A 24,457-nucleotide genomic window follows, 5' to 3' on the forward strand; every position below is an offset into this window, starting at 1 on the left:
AGGGCCGGCCTGACGCATTCCTCCTCCCAATTCCCGCGTGCTTCTCGGGAGGAGTGAATTTGGAGCTGTTAAACATCCAAGGATGTCTGGGAGCTTGGGAAGGACTGGAGCCTGCAGTGCTCTCCCAGTGTGGGGAAGGCTCCCAGGGGTGTCAGCGTGGGCAGCCCGTGGGGGCTCGCTGCGGATGTGCAGGGCCAGGACGAGGAGGCCCAGGGACGGGGAGGGGGGACAGCTCTGTGCGCTGCCCACGCCACTGGAAGGAGGGGATTGAACCCGTTTGTTTTTCCTCCGCAGAAGAGACAGGCGGAGGAGACACCACATGTCGATGTGGGAGCCACGCAGCAGCCACCTGTATGTGGGCGGCGGGGGCGCGTGTCCGTCTGTGGCTCCTGTGCTGTCTGTGCACACCCCGCTCCCCTCCGGCCTGGCCGGCAGGGACGGGAGTGGGAATTTATTTTTTGTGTGTGTGTGTGTGCTGTATCCGTGTGCCCCTGTGCCCCCCTTCTCGGGCCTGTGCCGATCCCCCCCGTGTGCGCTGCCGTGGGGCCGTGGATGTGTGAGCGGTGCCCTCATGTGCTCCTGGCTGTTTCCCTGTGCCATGGGGGTGTCGGGAAGGGCACGTCTGTCTTCTCCAGGGTGTTGTTTCACCACGGTGCAAAGGTTTCGTGGCGTAGCCCAGAAGCCCAGCGCAGCTCCTTTCCCTCAGACACTCAAAGTCGCTGCTCCTCAAGCCTCAGGGCAGGCTTTCTACCCGGGATGTGCTGGGAGAGAGGCGAGGAGAGGCGCCTGGATGCAGCAAGAGGGCTTGGCCCGTGTTTAAGGCGCCCCCAGGCAGTCACTCGAGGGGAAGGTGGTCCCTGCCTGTCTGGGATAGGGCAAGCCAGGATGCTGGCTGCTCCCAGAAGCCGGACGTGCTGCCTGAAAGCTTCAGCCAGGGCTGGTCATCCATCAGCCTGATGCTTTCCCAAGGGGCACAAGCACGCTCTCAGCCCCATTTCCAGCCCCCCGCCAGCGCCAGAGGGACACTGATGAAGCCTTAGCACAGCCTGTAACCCTGGCGGTGGCACTTCCTTCTCCCTGGGATTCCCAGATTAAATCCAGGGCGGGTGCTTCCCCGGGGGATGGCATGGGCAGCCGGGACGGTGACCCCTCGCTGTCCCCCGTTGCAGGCGAGAGCGTCGCCGGCGGCACCACATGTCAGTGTGGGAGCAGCGCACGAGCCAGCTGCGCCGGCACATGCAGATGTCCAGCCAGGAGGGCATCAACAAGGATGAGCCACCCCTCATCAATCCCCACGCCAGCATCTTCCGCAGAAAGAGACCCGGGGAAGGTGTCACCTTGGAGAAGTGCGCTGAGGAGCAGGGCAAGGGCGAGAGGCCGCTGGCCGAGGGACCGGAGCAGCCGGTCCCAGGAGCCAACCCCGGCGGCGGTGAGGACAGGACATCGGCCAAGCGGGACAAGGACATGTGGCAGCAGAAATCCTGCCATGGGAACTGTGAGCCGGGAGAGCAGGACGGGGCTGGAGGCAGCGCCGAGGAGAGGGCGAGGATGAGGCAGAGCCAGCGGCGCAGCCGGCACCGCAGGGCCCGCATGGAGGGCAAGGACACTGCTGGCATCCTGGGGAGCCGCTCGGCCAGCCAGGAGACGGGGCTGGAGGAGGCCAGCACCGCCGAGGGGGCGCAGGACGGGGACCGGCGCGGGGATGTGGCTGCGACCGAGGCGCTGATTCCGGGGGATCCCGAGGCGAGCGGGGAGTCCATCAGGTTGGTACCTGCAGGGCACATCTTGCCACCCCCACAGCTCCTCCTGTTCTCTTTTTGCCCTATCCCCGTACCTTCTCACCCCTCTTCTTCTCCCCTGTCCCTGCTGCAGGACTAACGGGGTCCCTGCCGGCGATGCCGATCTGATTGGGACCGCCAAGAAGGGGAGCCCCCCGCACGCCGCAGCCGAGCTCTCCCAGGGGAAGACGGGCAACCTGACAGAGCAGGACTGCAGCAGCCCAGACACGAGCGAGCAGGCGCTGCTGGAGCACAGCCACACCGTGAGCCGCAGCGAGCCCGACCTCTCCTCCATCACACCCAACACCGAGAAGGCCACCGAGAGCACGGCCATCATGATCGATGTCCACGACTCCGCTGTGGTACAGAGTGAGGACCCGTCTCTCTTTCCTGAGCCCCTCTCCCAGCCCTCGGGGACCCTGCGGGGATGGAAAGCCGCTTGTGTGGCTTTTCCTACCCGTGTCCATCAGCTGGGGGGGATCTCCTTGGTGCTTGTTGCAGCACCTCACCCCAGTTTTGCAGGGCAGGCCAAATGCTGATGTGCCAGCATCCCCTGGGGCCCGTGTCCCTTTCTCACCTCTTTCCATCCACCCCTTCATCTGATCCATCACTTCCCCTTCCTCTCTGCCTGGGCAAAACTCTCGTATTCCCTGTTTTTCCTGGAACATCTGTAGCCTCCGGCAGCTTGCTGTCACTCAAACCCCTTAGCAGCATCCTCGCTGTCAAGGTGAGCTGCTTTAAACAGTGTTATTAATTAACCAGCGAGGTGAAAGCTGGCCTTGTTAAACCCATTTCATCTGCTCCATCCCAGCAGCTCCTGTGTTTTCCTCCTCGCCCCTGTAAGGGCACAGGGATTCAGAGCAGGAATGAGGGGGTTGCCCGGGTGGCAGGGACACCCCAGGGTGTTGTCTGGGTGCAAGGCCAGGCAAAGGCTCTCGCTTTCCTGCAGTTAGCAACAAGACAGACGGCGAAGCCAGCCCCTTAAAGGAGGCCGAGACCAAAGAGGATGAGGAAGAAATGGAGAAGAAGAAAAGAAAGAAGGAAAAGAGCGAGACGGGCAAAGCAATGGTGCCGCACAGCTCCATGTTCATCTTCAGCACCACCAACCCGTGAGACGTTTTTCATGCTGGGGCTGGGGAGGGATGCAAGGGGAAGGACCCCAGACATCACCAAAACCAGGGAATCCCCGTGAGAAGGGAGCTGAGCATCTCCCAAACAGGCTTGAGAAACAATCACGGAGCTCCCCAAGCCCCACATCGCTCTCCCTCTATGGCAGCCACGCTCATGGCTCTCTCTCCCAACTGCTGATTGCTAAACTGGGAATCTTATTCCTGGCTTGTTGTATTTACCTGCAGTTTTCTGCTGCTCTGTAGCTCTTCCCCACATCCAGCAGCCTGGAAGAGTAAACACCCCAGTTTCTTAGGGATGCTCCCTGCCTGGCTGTGGGGCTGAGACAGCTGAGAAGAGGGATCAACAAGCCCAAACACCCCTTGGCCTCCCTTCTTTTGCTCCTCAGGCTTTGCTGCCCATCTCCCCACCCTGGAAGGATGGCAATATGGGCTGGGCTTTGCTCGTGGGCTGCCAGGGTCTCACAGGTGGGGTGTGGGCTGTGTCCCTGCAGGGTGAGGAGGGCCTGCCACTACATCGTGAACCTGCGCTACTTCGAGATGTGCATCCTCCTGGTGATCGCCGCCAGCAGCATCGCCCTCGCCGCCGAGGATCCCGTCCTCACCAACTCCGACCGCAACAAAGTGATTGCAGCCCCCTCCCGCTCCCCCCACCGCTGCAGGCTGCAGGATTTCAGCTCTGCAGGATCTGTAGGATCAGGGCAGCCGGTGGTGGGACCTGCACTGTGCCACGGTGTCGCACTAGATTAGGAGGCAGTACGACACTGACTCCCTTAGCTTCATTGTCCAAGAGAGCAAAGTTTATTACTCTCAGTCTTCTTTTATACACATGTTTGAGAAGGTCTGAGGGGTAAAACTCTCATTGGTCATTAAAGCAACACATCACCAGCATTGGTTAAATGGAACACCCTTGACTGTTTTCCTAAACACCACCTGCAAATATTGTTTTGTCCTTTACCAAGGACTGTTTGGATTCTTTCTCCTGCTTTCTCAGGCCAGAATGAGAAGCCTGTGTGACTTAGTTTCACACAGGCTCTGTTCCCTGCTTGCTTTTTGCATTTAGCAAAAATGGAATGTGACTCCTTCCCCATCACCTTCTGGGAGTCGCTCTCAGCTTCCCTGGGGTTTAGGGTCTGGGAAGAGACCAGGAGGCCTGGTCAGCTGTAAAGTGGCTTGAGCTGAGGAGATGCTGGTGCAGGCACACGATCCTGGCTAGCAGCATCATTTCCAAGCCATTTGCATGGGGAATGATTCCCTCCTGCCTGCACAGGCTGGGTTTGGGGCTGCCCTGAGCTCTTAGGGATGAAGCTGGCTTTGGCACAAGCCAACCAGCCCTGTGTCTGTCCCTGAGCCAGGCAAGCTGCTGTAGCTGGGTGTCTGGGTGGGCATGGTTTGCTTGGCAGCAGCTGCAGAGCACCTGTGCCCTCTCTGTGCAGGTGCTGAGGTATTTCGACTACGTCTTCACCGGTGTCTTCACCTTCGAGATGGTGATCAAGGTAAGAGCCCTGACAGGGTGCAGCATCCCTGGGAAATAGCTCTGTTTGGCAGTTCTGGCCCTAAATTTAGATGGTGGAGACCTTGAAGTCTGGTTCTTAGCAGTGGTGGTCCAGAGGGCTCAGCACCTCCTTTATCAGCCTCCAGGCTTCCACAAAATATGAACTCCTACACCTGGGGCACTGGGATGTGTCTGCAGTCCCACAGCTCGTCCTCTCCACTTGATGTCTGAGCTGCTCAATCCCTGCCTGTTTTTCTCTCTGTATCTCCCCTCCAGATGATTGATCAGGGCTTGATCCTGCAGGATGGCTCCTACTTCCGAGACCTCTGGAACATCCTGGATTTCATTGTGGTGGTGGGAGCTCTGGTGGCTTTTGCCTTGGCGTAAGTGGCCGTTTTCAGCTCTCTGCCTTCCCTCAGCTGGGCTGGGAGAAGGGTCCAACTGTGTGTTTTGGCTACTAGACTCTGATTTCCTTCCGTATTTTATTTTATTTTTATTTTATTTTTTGCTCCTGGCAGTGGGGTGTGGCTTCTCCAGTGATGTGTTTGTCACAAGCTGGTGAGAAATCAGGCAGGGAGCAAGGCAAGGCAAGCTGGAGTTGCTAGGAAGAAGCTGGTGCTGAAGGTGGATTTGAAACAGAGCAGAAGGGGCTGTTAGAGAGGGGAAAAATGGCCTAAAGGAGGGGCTGCTGACAGGGGAGGGCCTGGCAGCCACACAGATGGGAGCTGTGGCCTTGTTCACAGCTCAGGTACTATAACTTATCCCTCCCATCTACCCCAGACTGGGCAGCAGCTCCTTCTCCTGGTTCTCACCCACTTGGACCCCTCTGGCTTGTTGCTTGTGCCTTCCTCACCCTCCTCATCGCATTCCTCACCCAGTGCTTTCAGTCCCTGCTCCCTCCTTGGGAAGAGCATGGGGGAATTCAGCTCACTCAGCACAAGGATGAAGCAGCCCCTGGGCAGGGCAGGGGGATGAACACAGACATGGGGAAGGGGCTTGGGGCAGGTTTGCTGGCTGGGGACAATGCTCTGAGCCTCTGGGAAGCCACCACGAGGGTGGGTCGAGCATCTCCAGGGTGTGGCTGGTCCTTCCTCAGCCCCTCAGAGCGTGTCTGGCAGGGCTCAAGGGCATCAGCAGCCTGAAGATGCACTGAGTGCTTTGAGGAGGAGGACCAGGAGCCTTTTCCTTCCGAGGGAACTTCCATCAAGGATTGTGATGGCTGAAGGAGCACAGGTTGTTGGCTCAGCCTGCCTCCTGCTCTCTCTTGCAGCCTGAGCTGCTTGTGCCATGGGTGGGGGCTTTTTAATCATGTAAACCTGCAGCATTGTCTGTCTGCCCCGTCCCCAGCGTGGCTCCTGCTGGAGGAGATGAGCTCATGGCTTTGGGAGTGAAGGGAACAAAGGCACCACGGTGATTTCTGATGGGTTCATACATTATAAAGCATTTATAAGAACACCTGCCTCTCCCCTGAGCAGCCCAGCACTGCCACAGCCATGGGAGCTGCAGGATATTCACCAGCTCTCCATGTCCCAGCCTGCCACCCTCCCTCCCACCCTCCCTGCTGGTCTCCAGAGGAAAACTGGGGGAGATGTTCCAATCCATCTCCTCTTCTCCCTCCATGAGCTCTTTGATGTGCGGCCAGGGCAGGGGGAGTGTCCTTCTCCTTTTCTCCTTCTCCTTTTCTCCTCCTCCTTCTCCTTTCCTCCATGTGCTGGGTGGGAACAGCAATGCCCATGGAGTGGCTGTGGCGATTACCTGGATGAGAGCAGCTGGTGACTGAGTCCAGCACTTCCCAGCGTGAATTCTGGGATGTGCCATGCAGGTTTCCTGCCCCTTTTGTCTGCACTCTGGTTTCCTCACAGGGCTCCTGGGTGGCTGTGGGCACAGCAGGAGGTGTTTGAGCAGGTTCATCACCCACAGGCTGCGTGTGCCACATCCAAATCACTGATAACCAAATGTCCACCCACAAAGCATCTCCGTGTGCTGCTGTGGCTTCTCCACCGCTCCCTCAGAGGCCACAAACCCTGAGAGGGAGAGGCTGAGTCCACTCATCCATACCTCTCCACATGGAAATCTAATCCATCAATCCACACACAGCCTCAATAAAAAGATGTAAATCTCCAAAGGGTTCAAATTAAATTAGCTGAAATAACCAGAACCACAACTAAAGACCCTTTGCCCACCTTTGCCTCCCTCCGAGGAGGCATTTCACAGCAGTGTTCCAGAGCTGTTCAGGGCTGGTGGAAATGTTGATGGAGGGGCTGATTACCCAGCAGAGGGGCTTCTTTCCTTGCAGCATCTCCTTGTGCCCATTGGCACCAGGGTCTGGAAGCAAGAAGGACCCCCAGGTACTGCAAAATAACCTGTTGTGAGGCAGGTCAGGACAGAGGTCCCACCACAGAAATGCTGTAAAGTTAAATTGTCACCTTTTCAGCACACACCCCACACATGCTGGACTAACAGCTAGGGCTGGGGTTAGTTTTATGTGTTTTAGGAAATGTTTTGCTCACAGGCTTTGCCCCCAGTGCTGAGCACTCTGCGTGGACGTGGCAGGGACTTGGCTCAAACAGGGACAGAGGCTTGGTTACAGCCAGGAGTTACCTTGGAGGCCACCTTGGCTTGTGCAACCGAGTGTCCTGCTGGCTTGCAGGAGATCCTGCACTGCAGCTCAGGCTTTTAGTCAGTGGAGCTCTCAACAGAGGCAATTTAGCAGAATTTGGATGGGAACTACTGTGGCTTGCAGGGTGGTTCCCTTGGAGGCACCTTGGCTCACTGAGCCCCACAACTTTTGGCTAAGGAGGACCATGTGCCTTCCTGGTGTTGCCCACTGTCCCATTCTGTGCAGGTTCCTCTTTCAGCAGAGCTTTCACTGCATGCCCCCCACCCAAAATCTCCAGCAGGGAGGGCAGGAGGGGCTTCGGGATGAGTCCCTCCCTGGAGATGTGCCCCATGCTGAAGGGAACAACACGGTCTGCTCACTGTGCCTTTCACCCAAGCTCTGGGGTAGTGGTAGGCAGCGGCTGCAGGGTCCCCATGCAGCTCCCCTGACACTTCTCTTACCTTTCTCCTCTCTTTCTTTTTCCATCTCTCTGCTGGTGCTGCTTGGTTGGATCTCTCTGCTGGGCTGGATCGCTGACAGGAATGCTTTGGGGTAACTATGGCGCTCGAGATCTTGTGGGATGCTGTTGCTGGGAACGCAGGGGGGTGGGTGCAGGTGGATGTCAGTCTGTCCAACACCTGGGCTGACCCTTAGCTGCATTTTCAGGGACTGAAACGCTCTGCAGTGCTGGAAGTGCTCTGCAGGAAGCCCTGAGGGCTGAAGGATCCCACCTCAGCAGGTGTCAGACACTGCAGTTGGGGTGTCCTTGGTGACAACTTGCACCAGTGTTGAGTGCTGCCCTCAAACCCACACCCCAACCCTCACTCAGATGCCCCAGGCCCTTATCCAGGGCCTATTTCCCAGCAAAACAGGAGCAAAGTGAGTCCTAGGTCCATCTGTACAGCTGCTTCCCATGCATGTGAGGGCTGTGCTCCTAGGGAGGACTATTAATTAGTGGTTTTGTTTACATCTCGTAATGATTAAGCCCATTATTGCACTCCCTGTTGCATTAACCCTCGCCAAGGAGCTGTGTAATTGGGAGCATCTGTTGTTGCAAGTAATTTCCTTGACGTTTTTCAAGGGTGCCTGGCGGGTCCAGGCTGTGCCACCTTCACCAGGACCTCGCTGCTCCACCCTGAGATCCAGACTTTAGTTAAAAGACAAGAAAACCCCCCCTGGTGTTGTGGTTGGGGGAATAATCATCATATTCAAGAAATGAGGGTCATGAGGGGGCTTTTCTAAAGGATTCCACTGGTAAGCTCTGCCTCCCTCAGCTGATTTGGGGTGAAGGCAAGAGCAGCCCTGATCTGGAGAGACCTTAGAGACCCTTCCAAGGGTCCAACCCCTGTGCCTTGGGCAGGGACACCTCCCACTAGACCAGGTCCTTCAGCGTTTGCCTGGAGCACTTCCAGGGATGGGGCACCCACAGTTTCCCTGGCAATATGTGGACCTCCCTCATTTTATTCTGAATTTCTTGCAACTGGTAGGAAACAATTTGCAGTGGTGGTGACCCCGTGCGAGCCCCATTTGCAAACAGCGCGTGCCTGAAGGAGGGAAGCAAACCTCCTGTGCCCTGCAAACCTCCTGGTGCTGCCTGCCCCAGCCCTGGCACTGCTTCCCACAGCAAGAGGTTTGTTAAGGTCACTGGAAGGGTGCTAATCCCGGGAAAGAGAGCACTGCCTTGTTCTCCATCTCTGCCGGCTGTCAGCGCCCGTGTTGGAGGAGCCGCCTTTAGTTGGGCTGAGCGCTCAGCAATGTTTGTGCCCCTCCTGTTCCCGTCTTCACACGTGCTGGGAGGGTGTTGCCGGCAGCTCAGCTCCCCAGGGCACCCAGGTCTACAAGGTTCTTGTCTCTCTGTTCCATTTCTGGGTGCGTGTGCCTCCCTCTGACGTGGCAGGACCAACAAGGGCCGGGATATCAAGACCATCAAGTCTCTCCGTGTGCTGCGGGTCTTGAGGCCCCTGAAAACCATCAAGAGACTGCCCAAGCTGAAGGTAACGAGCTCCATCTCCTGCCTTCCATCCTCTTCTCCTCTTCCCTGGGAGCAGGGGCCACCACAGTGATTTGCTTGTGAGCAATAAAAAAGTTGTTTTCCAAGCTTTTGGGGTGTTTTAGGAGCCCCATCTGCAACCACAACACCCTTCTGGGTGCTGCTTCCTGTCTGGAGGTGCAATGAGTTTTTAAAAGCAAGCCTGGACCACTGCAAGGTGTCCAGTAGTTCCTCTGCCAGGGAAAGTGGAGCTTGAGAGGACAAAATGGAGCAAAGCCTGGATGTTCTCCTGGAAAATAGGCTGCCCTGCTTTTGGAGAGCTCAAATCTCTTTCCAAAGTTTTTGATCTTTCCCACCAGAGGAGGTTGCAAACAGCTCGGGGTTTTGTGTGTGGTGCTGTCACAGTGTTGCACTGGAGAGGGATTTCCCATATCAATAATGGGATTATTTCTGCATCACAGGTAGGATTATGAATTTCCCTACCTTAGTTGATGGGGTGCAGAGCCAAAAAAGAGTATGAGACCGAGGAAGCCCTTTTTTTTTTTTTTTTTTTTTTACTTGCAAGTGATTTGGCTGATTGATGAGACCCAGAATGGTCTCACCCCCAGAAACATGGGGCTTGTTTTTTGTTTGATCACCTTTTCTTCCTGATCAGTGGATGGAGTCAGCTCGTGTCATTTCATTTCTGGAAGTTCCTGTCTCCACCACCATAAAACAGGGATAAGGACAATCCCCACTTGAAGTGCTGAGGAGGCACTGAGAGCACTAAGGAACGTGCTGCTGTGGCAGGCAGAGGTATTTGCTCTGCCTTGTTATTTGGGGTGATGCGAAACGATGAAGTGTTCGCTAATTAGTCTTGAGTGCTGCTAATTGCATCATTAGGATGGTCCCCTGTCTGCTTCCCTGGTTGCAGAGAACACTGAGGATACAAATATCCATCGCTGGCGCTGTCTCAGGGGCTGCATGGTGCCTACACGTGTGCTGTGGGTACTCTGGGTGTTAACCTCATTCACAAAATAACTTTTGGCCTGGAAGAAGGCCCAGCTCTTTCCCTCTTTCCCCAGCAACTAGGCTGGTCTTGGTCCTGCCCTTTTCCAGGGCTGTGGGCTCCCCAGGGTGAGCTCTGCCCTCTCTTTCAGGCCGTTTTTGACTGCGTTGTGACGTCTCTCAAGAATGTCTTCAACATCCTCATTGTCTACAAGCTCTTCATGTTCATCTTCGCCGTCATTGCTGTGCAGCTCTTCAAGGGGAAGTTCTTCTACTGCACTGACAGCTCGAAGGACACACAGAAGGACTGCATGTACGTGTCCTGTGGAGTAAATCTGGTGCTGCTGACCCCTCTGGCAAGGGCAGGGCGCTGGGTCACATCTGCTGTGGTTCCCCATTAAGTCCTAGGCCATGATTTCCTCCAGGGGACGGCATGGGCTGAGCTCTGTCCCCAGTGCTGTGGCCCATCTTTCTATGGGGTGCAGAGCCCTTAATTCCCTCCTGTTCTTTCCTCCTTCTCTCTTCTATTTTACTTTCCCCTTCTCTCTCCCCTTCCTCGTGGCTGTTGTCCAGATTGTCCCCATTTCTCCCTGTGGGGGAGGAGAGGTGACCCCCACACACACCCACGCTGCCCCCAGGCTTCAAACCCAGAATCCCATGCTCAGGCACCCCAAAAACACAAGGTCACTGCTCCCTTCCAACCTTGCAGAGGGAACTACGTGGACCACGAGAAGAACAAGATGGAGGTGAAATGCCGGGAGTGGAAGCGGCACGAGTTCCACTATGACAACATCATCTGGGCTCTGCTCACCCTGTTCACCGTGTCCACCGGCGAGGGGTGGCCCCAGTGAGTATTCTGCTCCCTCTGTCCCCTCCAATGGGGCTGATCACATTGTTGGGGTGGTCAGGTCACATCCAGTGGGACTGAGAGGGGAGCTGCTGGGCAGGGAGGCTGAGAGAAGAACAAATTATTCCGGCACAGAAGAGCTTTTAGCCCTGCTGTGAGGCTGGGGCTGTGGCTAGCTGCTTCCTTAGGGAGTGAATTATGGCTAATCCCTTTCCTGCGTGGCCTGGAGATATATTTTAGGTCAATATTAGGGATAATGGTAGGACTGGACCTCTCTAAATGCTCATGTGAGTTTGGGCATTATTTTTTTCTCTGGGTGCAGAGCACAGGAAAATCCATTTTCCATCAGGGACGCTGCAAAGCACCATAAAACTGCAGCCATTTAAAAGGGTCATCCTTGAAAGCAGACTAGGACAGAGCTTTCCCTTGTCATTACACGATGGACAGACAGAGCTGGGTCCCACTGGAAGTGATGGATGTATCCCTGGTTGCTTTTCTTCACCTCTCTGCCCACAGGGTGCTGCAGCACTCGGTGGATGTGACGGAGGAGGACCGCGGGCCCAGCCGCAGCAACCGCATGGAGATGTCCATTTTTTATGTCGTCTACTTCGTGGTCTTCCCTTTCTTCTTCGTCAACATTTTTGTGGCTCTCATCATCATCACGTTCCAAGAGCAAGGAGACAAAATGATGGAGGAGTGCAGCCTGGAGAAGAACGAGGTATGGTGTGGGGAGGGGGAACGAGGACATTTCCATGGGGTTTTTTTAGCAATTTGGGAGCTCGGAGCTCCCTTGCTGTCGAAAAGGTGAGAAACCCATGAGCCAGCTGCCTTCCAAGATCATGAAGGAAAGAATTTGTGGCAGCCACCAGGTGTCCATGAGGTCTGATGGGTGTTATTTTGTTGCAGAGGGCCTGCATTGACTTTGCCATCAGCGCCAAGCCCCTGACGCGGTACATGCCCCAGAACAGACACACCTTCCAGTACCGCGTGTGGCACTTCGTGGTGTCCCCGTCCTTCGAGTACACCATCATGGCCATGATAGCGCTCAACACCGTGGTGCTCATGATGAAGGTGAGCTGGTGCTCAGAGTGAGGCTGTCCTCTTGTGTTTGGAGCAGTAGGATCAATCGGGATGGGAGCAGAGGGTGTGGAGATGCTTTGAGACAGCGTCTGTGTGTGAATTCCCTTGGCACAGTCGCTTGAAACAGCACAGGACCCCAAACTGGAGGTGGCACATGAAATGACCCAAATTATTTAGACCTTTAAGTACTGCAGGCAGATCTGGATTTCCTCTGTGCTCCCTTCTTAGAAGAAGTGCCATCTGTCCTGGGAGAGGGGTGGAGAGAGTAAGGAGGAGATGTTCTTGATGCCACCGGGCCAGGGAACATGGGACCACCACAGGCCTGTCCTGAGGGAGGGGTGAAGAAAGGAAGGAATTCTGGAGGCAGCAAACCTAGGCCATGCCAGGTCTGTGCTGGGACAGTCATCAGCCAAGAGGCTGGCAGGCCCCCTCCTGGCTAGTGCTGTCTGTGTTTCCATCAGTACTATTCTGCTCCCTACACCTACGAGCTGGCCCTGAAGTACCTGAACATTGCCTTCACCATGGTGTTCTCCTTGGAGTGCGTCCTCAAGATCATCGCTTTCGGCTTCCTGGTGAGTGCCTGCTCCTGCTCTTTATGAGGGTGTTAATTTGGACTTTGGCAGTGCACAGATCACAGGGGGAAGGTGTTAATAATGTAAATAAGCTGCTACTTATTTTGGATCCTGGCCTGAGAGCTGCTTTTGGCCTGGAATCCTTCGGTTCTCATTGCACCTCCCAGGGCTGGATGCTGCTGGGGGAAGCCACACTGATGTTTTAGTTCTTGCCTTGTGCTGTGTGCCTGGACTGTGCATGTTCTGTGCTGCTGCTCTGGTAGAGCCCACTGCTGCTGCATGTGCTGCTGGCTGTGCTCCCTTGTCCCCACAAGGCAGGAGGGGCTGGTGCATTTCTGTCCTTGGGCTGAACCAGCTGGACCAGACCTGAGGGCTGACCTAGGACAGAGGCTGGACAGAGTTAAGAATAAAGCAGGTATTTATTGAAAGGCCTTCAAGGACACACCTCGGGCAGTAGAAGAGCCTGGCCAGGGCTACACCAAATATGGACCTAAAAATGGTCACAAAATGGATGATTGCTCATGAGGTCTCACATTTTTATAAGTTTTGGTCCATCTGCATATCAGGGTTAGTTGTCCAATTACAGCTTCAGGTTATGAAGTCACATCCTTCTTGTTTTCTCTCTTCAGTCCAGCGATATTTCTGCTTTTGGGCCTGAAACTTGTAATAATTATCCTTGGTATCAAGCTGGAGAAGGAATTGTTTTGTCTACCTGCTCTGTGATAAGAGCTCACTAACACTTAATATGAAGCTCAAAACTACACACCTAGGCAGCACAGAATATGAAAAATATGGAAGCTAAAACTTAATGCATCAAAGCAGCAGCGAGACCTCCCTGATTGATTCAGAGTCCTCAAGCTCCCGGCTGCTCATCTGGGATCTGAAACCACGGATCACTTTTTCTTCAGCTATTCCTTGCTGCTTGTGGGAGACAAAGTCCACTATCAAGAGGGTTTCTAGCCCCCCTCCTTGCACCAGTCACGGTCACGTTTGGTCCTGTACCAGCTGCTGCACAAATAGCAGGGGCTGAGATGTGTCCAGGTGTCTGTGAAGAGGAGACTGGCTGTGAGGGTCAATGTGTCGAGCTGTTGCAGCCTGACCTAGGCTGTGGCTGCTTTTCCTGCTCCCATTTGCCAGGGTGGTCTGTTGGATGCATGAATCATCTCCCAGGAGAAGCTGCTTGCTGCAGACAGGTCTGACACTGTCTCAGACACAGGACGGTGTTCCGTGGCTGCATACAAATGGGCTGCGAGGTCCCCACCACTGTCCACGAGCAGCTCTGGCCTGTGGCCCAGCACCCTTCAGCCATCCCTGAGCTCAAATCCACGTTCCCTCTGTCCCTCTTTCTTCTGCAGAATTATTTCCGGGACACCTGGAACATCTTTGACTTCATCACGGTCATCGGCAGCATTACGGAGATCATCCTGACGGACACCAAGGTGAAGCAGGGGCTGGGAGCAGCGGGGTGTGGGGTGGTGGTGGGACCTCCCACCTCCCTCTGACCCTCTCATCTCCTCCCAGCTGGTGAACACCAGCAGCTTCAACATGAGCTTCCTGAAGCTTTTCCGGGCTGCTCGGCTCATCAAGCTGCTCCGCCAGGGTTACACCATCCGCATCCTGCTCTGGACCTTCGTGCAGTCCTTCAAGGTCAGTCTCACGTGCCCTGGCCTCTTCCCAGGCCACAGGGATGTGGTGCTGCTCCCAAATATGGGCTGTTCCCAAGGTTTTGTAGCAGAAATGGATCAGCACAGCTCACCTGTGCGTTTTGTACTCCTCTGGGGCTGGAGCTGTGAGAGATGAGGTGACTCATCTGCTTCTCTTGCAGGCACTCCCCTACGTCTGCCTGCTGATTGCCATGCTCTTCTTCATCTATGCCATCATTGGGATGCAGGTGAGACAGATGTGTCCGTGTGCGTCCCTCTGGCACAGACGGTGACACCAGCGTGTCCCCAGCACCAGGAGTGAGCCCTGTGCACCCAGGAGGTGCTGAGGATGGAACAGCTCCTCTGGGAGCTGCACATGCCCTGGGGAAACTGCCCTGGCCTTGCCCACATGAGCTCCACAACTTGCCTTCCCAGCTGGTACCTTTGGAGCTGTGACCTTGGGGACTCAGCTGGGTGTCTGCCACCCGTCTTGTCCCTGCAGCTGTGCCACTGTTTGGGTGCTCACATTCAGGGCCCTGCCCTGACCTCCCAGCTGGTGGGGGCTCTGCAGAGCGTGGGGAGGTGTCATCTCAGCAGGCTCCAGCTGGTGAATAAGAGGCACGTGAGCCGAGCCCCTCAGCTCCACACGTGCGGCAGGGCTGGCTCGCCTCTGCTGTGACTAAATCCCACGCTGGAGATGTGACAAAGCGCCCTCCACGACGAGCTCTGGGATGTGGAGCTGCCCGATGAGCTGTGCCCAGCACCTGACAAGAGCTGATTTTTGGGGATGACAGAGGCCCCTGGCTCGTTCTTCTTGGCAGCTCTGCTGCTCAGGATCTGCCAGTGCCATGGCTGGTTTTTGCCACCCTGTCCTACATACCTCGGCACCAGGCACCAGCTCCAGGTGTTCTCCTAAACAGCCACCATCTGACTCAGCCCCCCTCTCTGCCGGGTGGTAGTATTAGATTTTTTTTTATTTTATTTTATTTTATTTTTTATTTTTTTTTAACACCATTGTGAACAAATCCCCAAGCAGTAAAGTCTGTGGGCGTTATTTGAGCAAAATAGCTGGAGGCAGAAAATATTCTACAATTACACATTCCAAAAAACCTGTACAGGGAAAAAATACTCTGCAGTTGGTGTATTTTTAGGTTCAGGGAAAGGGGAATAAATATTGAACAGTAATAACAGCACGTTTTTCCAATTTGAGGCACTTTACGAATGTTCAGTATGTCTTACCACAGCCTTGGCTGAGGGTTGTTTTTAGAATATTGTCCATGGTTTGATCTTTGTTGCCTGTCTTGGCTCTTGGGGATGGTGGGGTCTGTCCCTCCCTCCCTGAGCCCTTCCCCACCCTGTCTGCAGTGCTCTCCCTGAGCCCAGCATCACGGATCACTTCTCCACCAAGGGAAAAGCTCCTGGGAGTGTCCAGGGCTGTGACCCAGCACGGAGCCAGGCTGGTGGGACTTGGTCCCTGCTCCTCCAGCATAGCTGGGGCGCCATGTGGTGCTCAGATGGCATCCAGGGATGGATGTTGGACTCAGCTGATCCCAGGCCCTCCGTGCTCCTGTTTCCATGGTAGCTCAGCCTCTCGCAGCCTTTGCCACCCACAGCAAATCCCTGCCAAGGAGAGGAGAGTCTCCTTCCCCCATGGCTGCCTGGCACCAGCTCCTTGGCACGCTGGCTGTGCACCAGCCTGTGTTTGCTGGGGTTCTTTTTGTGCAATCACAGATTCAGAGAATGCTTTGGGGTGGAAGGGACTTTAAAGGCCATCTAGCCCAACCCCATGGCAGGAACATCTTTGGCTGGATCAGGTTGCTCAGAGCCCTGTCCAACTGGACCTGGAATGTTTTCAAGGATGGGAATGTGAACGTGCTGCTGCTTCCCTGGCTGGACGAGCTCTTGCCTGGAGAGCTGAGCCCTTTTCCTCCCTTCTGTAGGTTTTTGGCAATATCAAACTAGATGAGGAAAGCCACATTAACAGGCACAACAACTTCCGCAGCTTCCTGGGCTCCCTCATGCTCCTCTTCAGGTGAGCAGCCGTGGAAAACGTTCCTCTGCATGTCACAGATGTGTTTAATTTGGGCAGGGGGTGTTGAGGTTTCTCCTGGGGACACCCTGACTCCATCCGTGCCACCACGAGGTGCTGACAGGGCTGTGTTGGGGGCAGGAGTGCCACCGGAGAGGCGTGGCAGGAGATCATGCTGTCCTGCCTGGAAGGCAAAGGCTGCGAGCCGGACACGACGGCGACGTCGGGGCAGAACGAGAACGAGCGCTGCGGCACTGACCTGGCCTATGTTTACTTTGTGTCCTTCATCTTCTTCTGCTCCTTCCTGGTGAGTTGCCTCCTCTGAAGGCTCTGGGGATCCCCCTTGTCAGCACCCCAGCCATCAGGTCATCTTTCACCACCTTCCCACAATCACCCTTTCTTCTTTCTCCCTTCCCTTCTCTCCTTCCTCTCCCCCCTGCTTTCCTTCCTCTCTGCCTTTTCCCCTTTCATTTAGATGCTCAACCTGTTTGTGGCAGTCATCATGGACAACTTTGAATACCTGACACGGGATTCCTCCATCCTGGGCCCTCACCATCTGGATGAGTTTGTCCGGATCTGGGCAGAGTATGACCGAGCAGCGTGGTATGTAGCCAGCTCCTTCTCTCCCAAGCAACCTCTCAGAGCTGGTTTTAAACCAGGCTCTCTGAGTTCTCCTTCTGGAACTGCAGTGATGTCTGGGATAGTCAGGGATGTGCTGCTGGTGGTCCTTACAAGGGCAGCAGCTGGTTTTTGTACTGGTTGGTGGCACAGGCGTCTTGGGTGATGTTCAGTTTGCCATGGGGTGTTCATCCTGAGTGCTGGACGTTCCTGCTCTTCCTCTCCTCCCTGCCCAGCAGGCAAATCCCTCTCAGCCTCCTTCCCTGTCCCCATGCACCAGCTGGGAGCCTTTGCCCTGAGACTGGCTCCATCCCTCAGTCCCCAGCTCCTGATAAGAGCAAGGCTTGTTCCCACCCATGGGGATCTGCTGGGCTCCTGCCAAAGCACCTGCAGAGGACATTGTTTGGGGCGTGTCTGGGGAGCTGTGCCCTGTGCTGGCCAGCCCACTCACCCCTCTGGAGATCCTGCACTCCTGCCCTTGCTGATGAGGACCTTGGAGAGCAGGGCTCCCATTTGGAGGCAGCAGCCTGTCCCCAGCGTGGAATGGGCTCACGGGGCCCGTACACACCATGGATGTCCAGATTTTGGCTCTGATCCTGCTGCTGCAGAGGCCTTGCTCTCCACTGCTCCTCCTCCTCCTCAGATGGTCCCAAGCATCCCTAGGGCAATGGGGGATCCTTGCCCCAGCTCTGGGAATGTGTTTTCCCTTTCACTCAGCCCCAGCAACACCAGGGTGCCTCGTGTGGCCCCTTCCAGAGCTCAGGGACTTTTTGGAGCAGTGATCCACCACAGCCAGGGAGCCTGTGCCAGCTTAACTCCTGGCAGCCACACACGCTCCTTTTGGAGACTCTGCCTCCACTCTTCATGCCCTGCCTTCCCGAGACCAGCCCCAGCCAAGGTATTTTTTTCTGCCCAATGTCAGCTCCAGCCAGAGAAAGGGGAGGAGGTGGAGCAGAGGAACATCCAGCTGTGGGGTGGCTCTTGGGAAGGGTTTCTTCACACCAGGCACTTGACTCTCTCTCATCACCCATGTCGGTGTCCGGGAGTCACTGTAAAACAATCCTGAGCTGTCCCATCCATGCCATGTGCCCCTCTGATTCCTGAGCAAGCCATGCTTGCAGCCAGTGGTCAGGGGACATGGTGGTGGCAGCCCTGGCCCCTGTGCCGGGCCAGGAACAGGTGAGTACACCCCAACCGCTCCCACCGCATCCCGACAGCGACACCGTCACACGGAGCTCTCCTGGAGAGAACATCCAGCACCAGGGGGGAGCAGGGATGGGTTTTGTCCAGATGGTTGGGTCCTGGTTGGTTCTTCATCTCTGGCCAGCCATGGAGAGGGGATGGGAGAAGAGCAAGGAGAAAGAAACCAGAGGCAAAGGCGCTGGGTAGGACGGCAACGCCGCTCTTTGCCTCCCCGCGTGGTTTCCCTCCGAGCTTGTCCAAGGATGCCCGGGAGGCTGCAGCAGCTGCACCTCAGCACTTCCACCCCACGCGGTCCCGCTTCCCAAAGGGCTCTGGGCTGGAGCAGGGTGGGGAGCTCAGCATCCTGCACCCCCTCCTGCCAGCTCTTTGCCTCGGCTGCTTCCTCGTTTCCGCGGTGCGGGAGGATACGGCCGTATCCTGGGATGGCTGCACCGGCTCTGGGCAGATGTGCTTCCGTGGGAGGAAAGGGGGGTGTGTGTTCGGGAAGGTTTGCTGCTAATAATGTGCACCCTTGGCAGAGCTGGGCTGGTGGTCGGAGCACAGCAGCTGACTCGAGAGCCCCAGGTGCCACAGCCACCAGCTGGTCACATTATCCCTCCCTGTCTCAGGTTCCCCAGATCTTGGAGGCACGAGTGGCTCAGCTGCCAACCTCGCTGGGACCTCGTGGGTCTCAGAGAGTTGGCTGTGTGAGGACAGGGGCTCTGCTGATGTGATGGGGCACAAGTCCACGGGGTTAGAACTCCACCAAGCTGCAGGCTCACCCCGTCTAAAATCCCAGTCCCCTCCCACCAGGCGCAGGGCACGATGAGGAAGGGTCCTGGGGTGGTGTCCACCACCAAAACTGTCCTTCTCCAGGGTGAAGATGGGACAAGTGTGAGGAGATATGAGCCAGCTCTCATGGTGGAAAAGGCTGATGCTCACAGCTTTCTCCTCTCTGGGTCTGAGAGAGCCAGAAGGAGAAGAGCTGTGCTCTGCTGGGGGTCTTGCCCCACAGATGGCCCCGTTAAGCTCTCCATCCTCCCCTCCACCCTCTCAGTGTCCTATTAACCCACCTGTGCTTCCTTTGCAGCGGCAGGATCTCGTATAAGGATATGTACAAATTAGTACGGGTGATCTCGCCTCCTCTGGGCCTAGGAGAGAACTGCCCCTACAGGGTGGCGTGCAAGGTTTGCCTCCCAGTCCTCCGCCACAACCTGGCCACGGGACACACCATCCACCCCTCCTTCCCCCCGCTCCACTGCCACCGCGCCTCCCCAGGGAACCCTGACGTTGCTTTCCTTCGAGTTTAAAGAGGTCCACTGCCTCCCAGAGCCAGCAGCTGTTCCCCTCCAGGGGAGGCATCAGTGGGGCCAGGGGGGGGCTCAGAGCCTCCCGGGGTGGGTTTGGACAAATTGTGCCCCCCAGCAAGCCCCCAGCCCCAGTTCCACCGGTGCACAGAGCCCTGAGGGGCGCCAGGCTGAATGCCACTGTCCCTGCTTGACTTCTCAAAGCACCTCACGTGGGACAACGAGGTTTTTGGGAGGGTTTGCTCCTCAGGAGGAGGGAAGGAGGGAGCAAAGGCTGGAGGATGTTGGGGACTTTACTGTTGTTTTGGACAGTGAGGGCTGGGGGAGGACGAGAAGGCCAGGGTGGCCCCCTGTCCCTGTGGGATGCTGTGCTGTACCCAACAGCCCTGTCCTCAAGTGTGGCACTTTGGAGGACAAACAACCACGTCTCTGAGGAGCAGGACTCGTGCTAGTCTTGCACATAGCTTGCTGGATCTGCCTGGGAGATGGTGACTCCAGGGCACACCTCTGGAGCTTGGCAGCTCCTCTCCCTAGAGCTCAGTTCCTGGCTGCTGGCCATGAGTCCAGGCCAGTGGCTTGGTCCCTTTGTGTCTCTCTGACTTGAAGGGTTTTTTTTTTTTAAATTTTATTTTGGAGTGACAGCTGAGAAAAATCCTGCACCTGCCTCATTCTCTGAAGTGCCATGACACCTTTGTCTGTTCCTATGAATCACAGAGCTTGCTCTTCCTTCTGCATCCCTCACGGCATCTGATGTGCATGAGGGAGCTCGGACAACCCCAGCCCTTGCTCTTGCCTCTGCGGAGGAGGAGAGTTCCTTGCTGCAGCGTGGTGTAGTCACCACACCCTTCTGGAAACATCAGAAAGGCTTTTCCTCCAGCTGGCAGCCCTGCAACAGCTCTGTCACCCTCCACAGCTGGACACGGGGACGGTTTTGCCAGAGGCAAAGCGGCGCAAAGAAGACAAGGCCCGGATGATTGGTCATGACATTTAGGAAGATGTATTTAGGAACAGGAGGTTTCTTGCAAGGATCTCAGAAGGGGTCATCTGTTCCAGGAAGGGCTCCTTGGAGTCTTTCCACTCTTCTCTGCTGCTGTATCCCTGTCAAAAGACGACAGCTTGGCTGAGGACACTTGCTTAGGTCCCTGCAGGCAGAAGACACCTTCAGGAGGAGTGGTGAGCCCTTCTCAAGAGGGCTCCACTGGCAGATGCTGCTCTCCTAAGCTGGGTCACCTGGGGCTCAGAGGGGTAGCTGTAATGCTTCCTTGGAAGTGGGAGTCTCGGAGTGATTGGATTTCTGTTGACTGTGGATGGGCAGAGCGGTGAAGCTGGATAAACTCAAGGAGAGGCAGAAGCAAAGTACTGAGAACAGCTTCTGCTACGTGGGGGAGACCATCCCCATCTCCACCTTGTGTTACCTCAGTCTCCTCCTCCCTGTGCAGGAGATATTTCAAGAGCAGAAGATTTTCAGGGGTTCCTTTTGGGAACAATCCCCAAAAGATGAAAAAAATCCATCCATGTGGTTGTTGCATCTTGCCAGATCCCAAAATGCCAAGTCAGCTTGCACACCTTTCAGTTCAGTGAGCCTGCCCTGCCTGTTGAGGTGAATGCTCCACAGATAATATCCCTGTGGACATCACCTCTTCCTGAATCTACTCTCACAGCACTCCTGGTGCTCCCTGCCTAACAGCCTGTGTGGCACTTACTTTCTAACCACAGCTGTCCTGTCTCCCACATTTCCTCCTCTGCCACTCACAGGCTTCTCTCAGGGCCCAGCCATCAATCCCTGGTGGTTTTAAAGGCCACCTTGTGCTGTAGCCATGAGCCACATCTCTGTCCAGACATGGATGGATGGGTCAGATCCCCCATCCTGGATGTGTCCGTGCTTGGACCAGCTCTTGGGAGCCATCCTGCTCGGATGGATGGCATTCCACCTGCCTGCCTGTGCTTCACTCTGTGGGGAGGTGGTGTCTGGGCACAGCTGTGCTGCTCAGGAAGCTCCAAGATCTCTGCTCTGAGGAGCAGCAAAGTGTGCAGTTCTCATGGGATCCACCTTGGCCACTGACTCAAAGTCTTCCTGTCATGGACTCCATTCCTCCTTCATCGTGTGGAGAATCTCAGTATGAAAGGCAGTGCCTGTTTGGTGCTGGGTTCCCCAAAATTCCCCCTGCCAGGAAGGATGGCTGGAAGATCACTGTCTTGCTTCCTTTTTTTTGCATGGAATTCATGCATGAAAATTTTAGTCATCTCACCCAGAGCTGGGGTGCATCCAGCTCTGCCAAGGTGCTGCTTGCCGACTCCAGGGTATTTCCTCTTGATCATCCTGCTTATCATTCTCCAGTGTTGTTATCAACCATCTTTAGGACGTGACTGGCCCAGCCCGTTCTGCACCCCAAACAGCTCCTGTCACCAGTTCTGTTCACATCTGAAATGTCAGGACTTACCTTGGCAGGGCCCTTTTTGACCAAGGGGCTGCTTCCAAACCCTGAGGAGAGGAGATCTCATCTCCCCTTTCCACGCTGCTCTGAGCACATTCTAGGAAGGAAGCTGAGATCCCGTGGGGATGCTAAATTTTTGGGCAGTGCCCTCTCCCACAGGGCACCCCAGCTGAGATGGGCCCAGCGGTGAGGGTCGATGCCTTTGGCATCACGAGGTTGCCCCGGCCCATTGACCATCCTGAACCTTGCAGCACAGGCTGGCAGCCTGGCACGAGGGGAAGAAGAGGTGACCAAGCCCAGGACCCTTGGGAGATGTGGCCATGCAGAGAGAGGGAGACACAGCCTGGCTACCCCAGCCTGGCAGAGGGCAGCCCTGGGTGGCCCGGCCCGTTTTTGGGGGCATTCTCAGCGATCCCAGGCAGGTCCTTACGGAGCAGAGGAGTGCAAGGGGGAAGGGTGGGTGGGTGGGGGTGTCCCGTGGGAAACCCAAACGAAGCCCAATGTTGGAAGGCCCAAACAGCTGCCTCTGCTGAGACTCTTTAAACTCCAACCTGGTGGAACTTGCAGCCGCATGTGGGAGAGAGCCAGGGCGGGAGCATGGCATGCCCAACTTTTCCTCCCGGTTTTTTTTTTCCAGCCGATTCAGCATGCCTTTTGCACTGGTGCATGGTGGGAAAGTGGTCCATCCGCAGAGCCAGACGGAAGCAACTGGGCATCTTCCTTTGACAAGTGACCCTGGCCCACTGCCTTCTATGCAAGATGCTGCCTCCCAATTGCATAGACCCCACGAGCTGGGGATACACAGCCTTTGGCTATGGGTTAGGTGGCCATGCCAAGCAATACCAGGCACCCCCCCGGGAGGGAAGACGCTCCGGAGGCCACAGAGCACCGTGGTGCAAAGCACCCTTATCTCAAATAACCCATGGCTCGAGTGCCGTGTATCTGATTTATACCACTCGCACACAGCCCTGGAACCTGTGGGACGAGGTGGGGGCTGCTGGAGGGCTTTAGGAGAGGGGTTGAGACCAGAGGAGTCGTCCCAGGCTGGTAGCGAGACAGGCGCTTGAGGCCAGCAGCAGAGAGGAGAGGGGTGAGTTGCTTTCTGCCAGCATTCCTGGGTCTGTGTGAGCAGTGCTATAAATCCACATCAGGACAGTCTCTCACGTATGATTTGCCTTGATTAACGGGTTTCCTGTTCTTTTCCTGTTTGTCCGTTCGTTTTTTGTTTTGTTTTTGTTTTTTTTTTTTTTTTCTCTCCTGTTTTTCCTGTACTATTCTTTTTCCGTTTGTACGTTTGTTTTTGTTTTGTTTTTTTTTCCGCTCTCTGGGAATGCCTCCTCTCTCTGCATCTCCCTCCCTCCCCTTCCCCCCTCCATGAGCAGTGGCCGAATCCATTACACTGAGATGTATGAAATGCTGACTCTTATGTCACCACCGCTAGGCCTCGGCAAGAGATGTCCCTCCAAAGTGGCCTATAAGGTAGATCAACCCTTCCTTCTCTGGGGGTTAGAGCCGAGCAGGAGCCGGGGCACCTGCGGGAGGTGGGACCGGGGGAAGCCGGGGAGTTTTTGGGGTGTCCAACACGTGTTTGGCTCACTCCTGGGGAGCCTGGTGAGCCCACAAGAGCGCTGGCCTCGCTGGCTGGTCTCTACTGCCCACGCACGGGACGCTGCCGTGGTCGCTCGCAGCTCCCAGGGGGAAAAGGAAAGGGGGCAGGATCAGCGGTAGGGTGGAAGTGGGAGGGCTGGAGGAGGTGAGGTGAGGTGAGAGCAACCCTGTAGCCCAGTTAGGAGTCTCCCAGTTAGGAGTTCACCCCCAGGGGCTCGGAACCATCCTCCTCCCAGCCAGCGCAAAGCCCATGGAGATGGGAAGCAGGTCAAATCCCAAATCCCACAGGAGCTGTGCGTGAGGAGCCAGGACCATCCGCAGGGGTTATCCCAGGGATGGCTTGTGCAAGGCAAAGCCAGGGGCCTTCCAAAGGCACCTCTGAGCTGTCTCACCTGGAGTGGTGGCTGTCAGTCAGGTCCTGGCTGTGTAGACATGGATCAGAAGCCGTGGAGGATGTGCTGTGGGAGCTGCGTGACTTTCTGAGGCCACCCAGAGCTGCAGGAGGATCTGTTGTCCAGGAGGAAATTAGGGGTTTTTTTTGGCGTTTTAGCAGGGCTAGCACAAAGGGATTCCTGCACACTTCCAAACATGCTTCCACCCTCTCCGGCTCTCACGTGTTTGCTCACACAAGCACGCATCCACCATCACACTTTTCCAGGGGGAAAAAGGGAGCCTTGAAAGCAGGAAAGGGACATGAGAAGCTGGGTGAAAAGGAATGGGCAGGGAAGGGCTGACCCAAGGTATTCACAAAGCAAAATATACTCTCTGGAAAGTGGATCTGGTCACTTCGGTTTGCACCCCGCCTGCCCAGGGTGGGGAAGGAGCATGGCGTGTCTAACCTGCCTTGGTTGCCCTTTTCTCTTTCCCTCTGCACTTTTTCCACCCTCCCATTCCCTTCCTTTCCCTTCCTCACCCGTGGATAATTTGGACCCCCTGCATGTGCTGGCAAACTTCATCTCTGAAAGACGCAAAAAGGGAGTGCCAGGATGTAGCATGCTAGAGGAATCCAGCCGATCTGAAGTCCCTGGAGGTTAGGGACCCTCCTCTCCCCTGCCCCAGGTGGGAAGGGTTGAGAGCTGGAAAGCCAAACCACCCGGGAACGGAAACCTGAGCCCATCTCCCCTTCCCGCACATCCCACATGCCCGCATCCCTGATGGAT

General features: G+C 55.9%; 1 protein-coding gene across 1 annotated transcript in view; it reads left to right on the top strand.

Annotated features, from left to right (window-relative positions):
* The window catches only part of CACNA1E (calcium voltage-gated channel subunit alpha1 E), an 86,665-nt gene that overhangs the window by 52,166 nt on the left and 10,042 nt on the right, over nucleotides 1-24,457 (top strand). Inside the window, exons 19-39 of the mRNA XM_058842826.1 lie at nucleotides 295-351; nucleotides 1,170-1,763; nucleotides 1,873-2,147; nucleotides 2,728-2,887; nucleotides 3,400-3,529; nucleotides 4,342-4,401; nucleotides 4,677-4,783; nucleotides 7,540-7,551; nucleotides 8,897-8,993; nucleotides 10,129-10,289; nucleotides 10,686-10,823; nucleotides 11,340-11,541; nucleotides 11,730-11,894; nucleotides 12,365-12,475; nucleotides 13,831-13,914; nucleotides 13,997-14,122; nucleotides 14,301-14,366; nucleotides 16,059-16,150; nucleotides 16,289-16,454; nucleotides 16,623-16,750; nucleotides 23,072-23,168. Coding sequence (XP_058698809.1) covers nucleotides 295-351; nucleotides 1,170-1,763; nucleotides 1,873-2,147; nucleotides 2,728-2,887; nucleotides 3,400-3,529; nucleotides 4,342-4,401; nucleotides 4,677-4,783; nucleotides 7,540-7,551; nucleotides 8,897-8,993; nucleotides 10,129-10,289; nucleotides 10,686-10,823; nucleotides 11,340-11,541; nucleotides 11,730-11,894; nucleotides 12,365-12,475; nucleotides 13,831-13,914; nucleotides 13,997-14,122; nucleotides 14,301-14,366; nucleotides 16,059-16,150; nucleotides 16,289-16,454; nucleotides 16,623-16,750; nucleotides 23,072-23,168 — 3,028 coding nt within the window. The remainder of the gene's footprint in view (nucleotides 1-294; nucleotides 352-1,169; nucleotides 1,764-1,872; nucleotides 2,148-2,727; nucleotides 2,888-3,399; nucleotides 3,530-4,341; nucleotides 4,402-4,676; nucleotides 4,784-7,539; nucleotides 7,552-8,896; nucleotides 8,994-10,128; nucleotides 10,290-10,685; nucleotides 10,824-11,339; nucleotides 11,542-11,729; nucleotides 11,895-12,364; nucleotides 12,476-13,830; nucleotides 13,915-13,996; nucleotides 14,123-14,300; nucleotides 14,367-16,058; nucleotides 16,151-16,288; nucleotides 16,455-16,622; nucleotides 16,751-23,071; nucleotides 23,169-24,457) is intronic.

This window comes from Poecile atricapillus, chromosome 7 (genome assembly GCF_030490865.1).
Source record: "Poecile atricapillus isolate bPoeAtr1 chromosome 7, bPoeAtr1.hap1, whole genome shotgun sequence".
Classification (NCBI taxonomy): Eukaryota; Metazoa; Chordata; class Aves; order Passeriformes; family Paridae; genus Poecile; species Poecile atricapillus.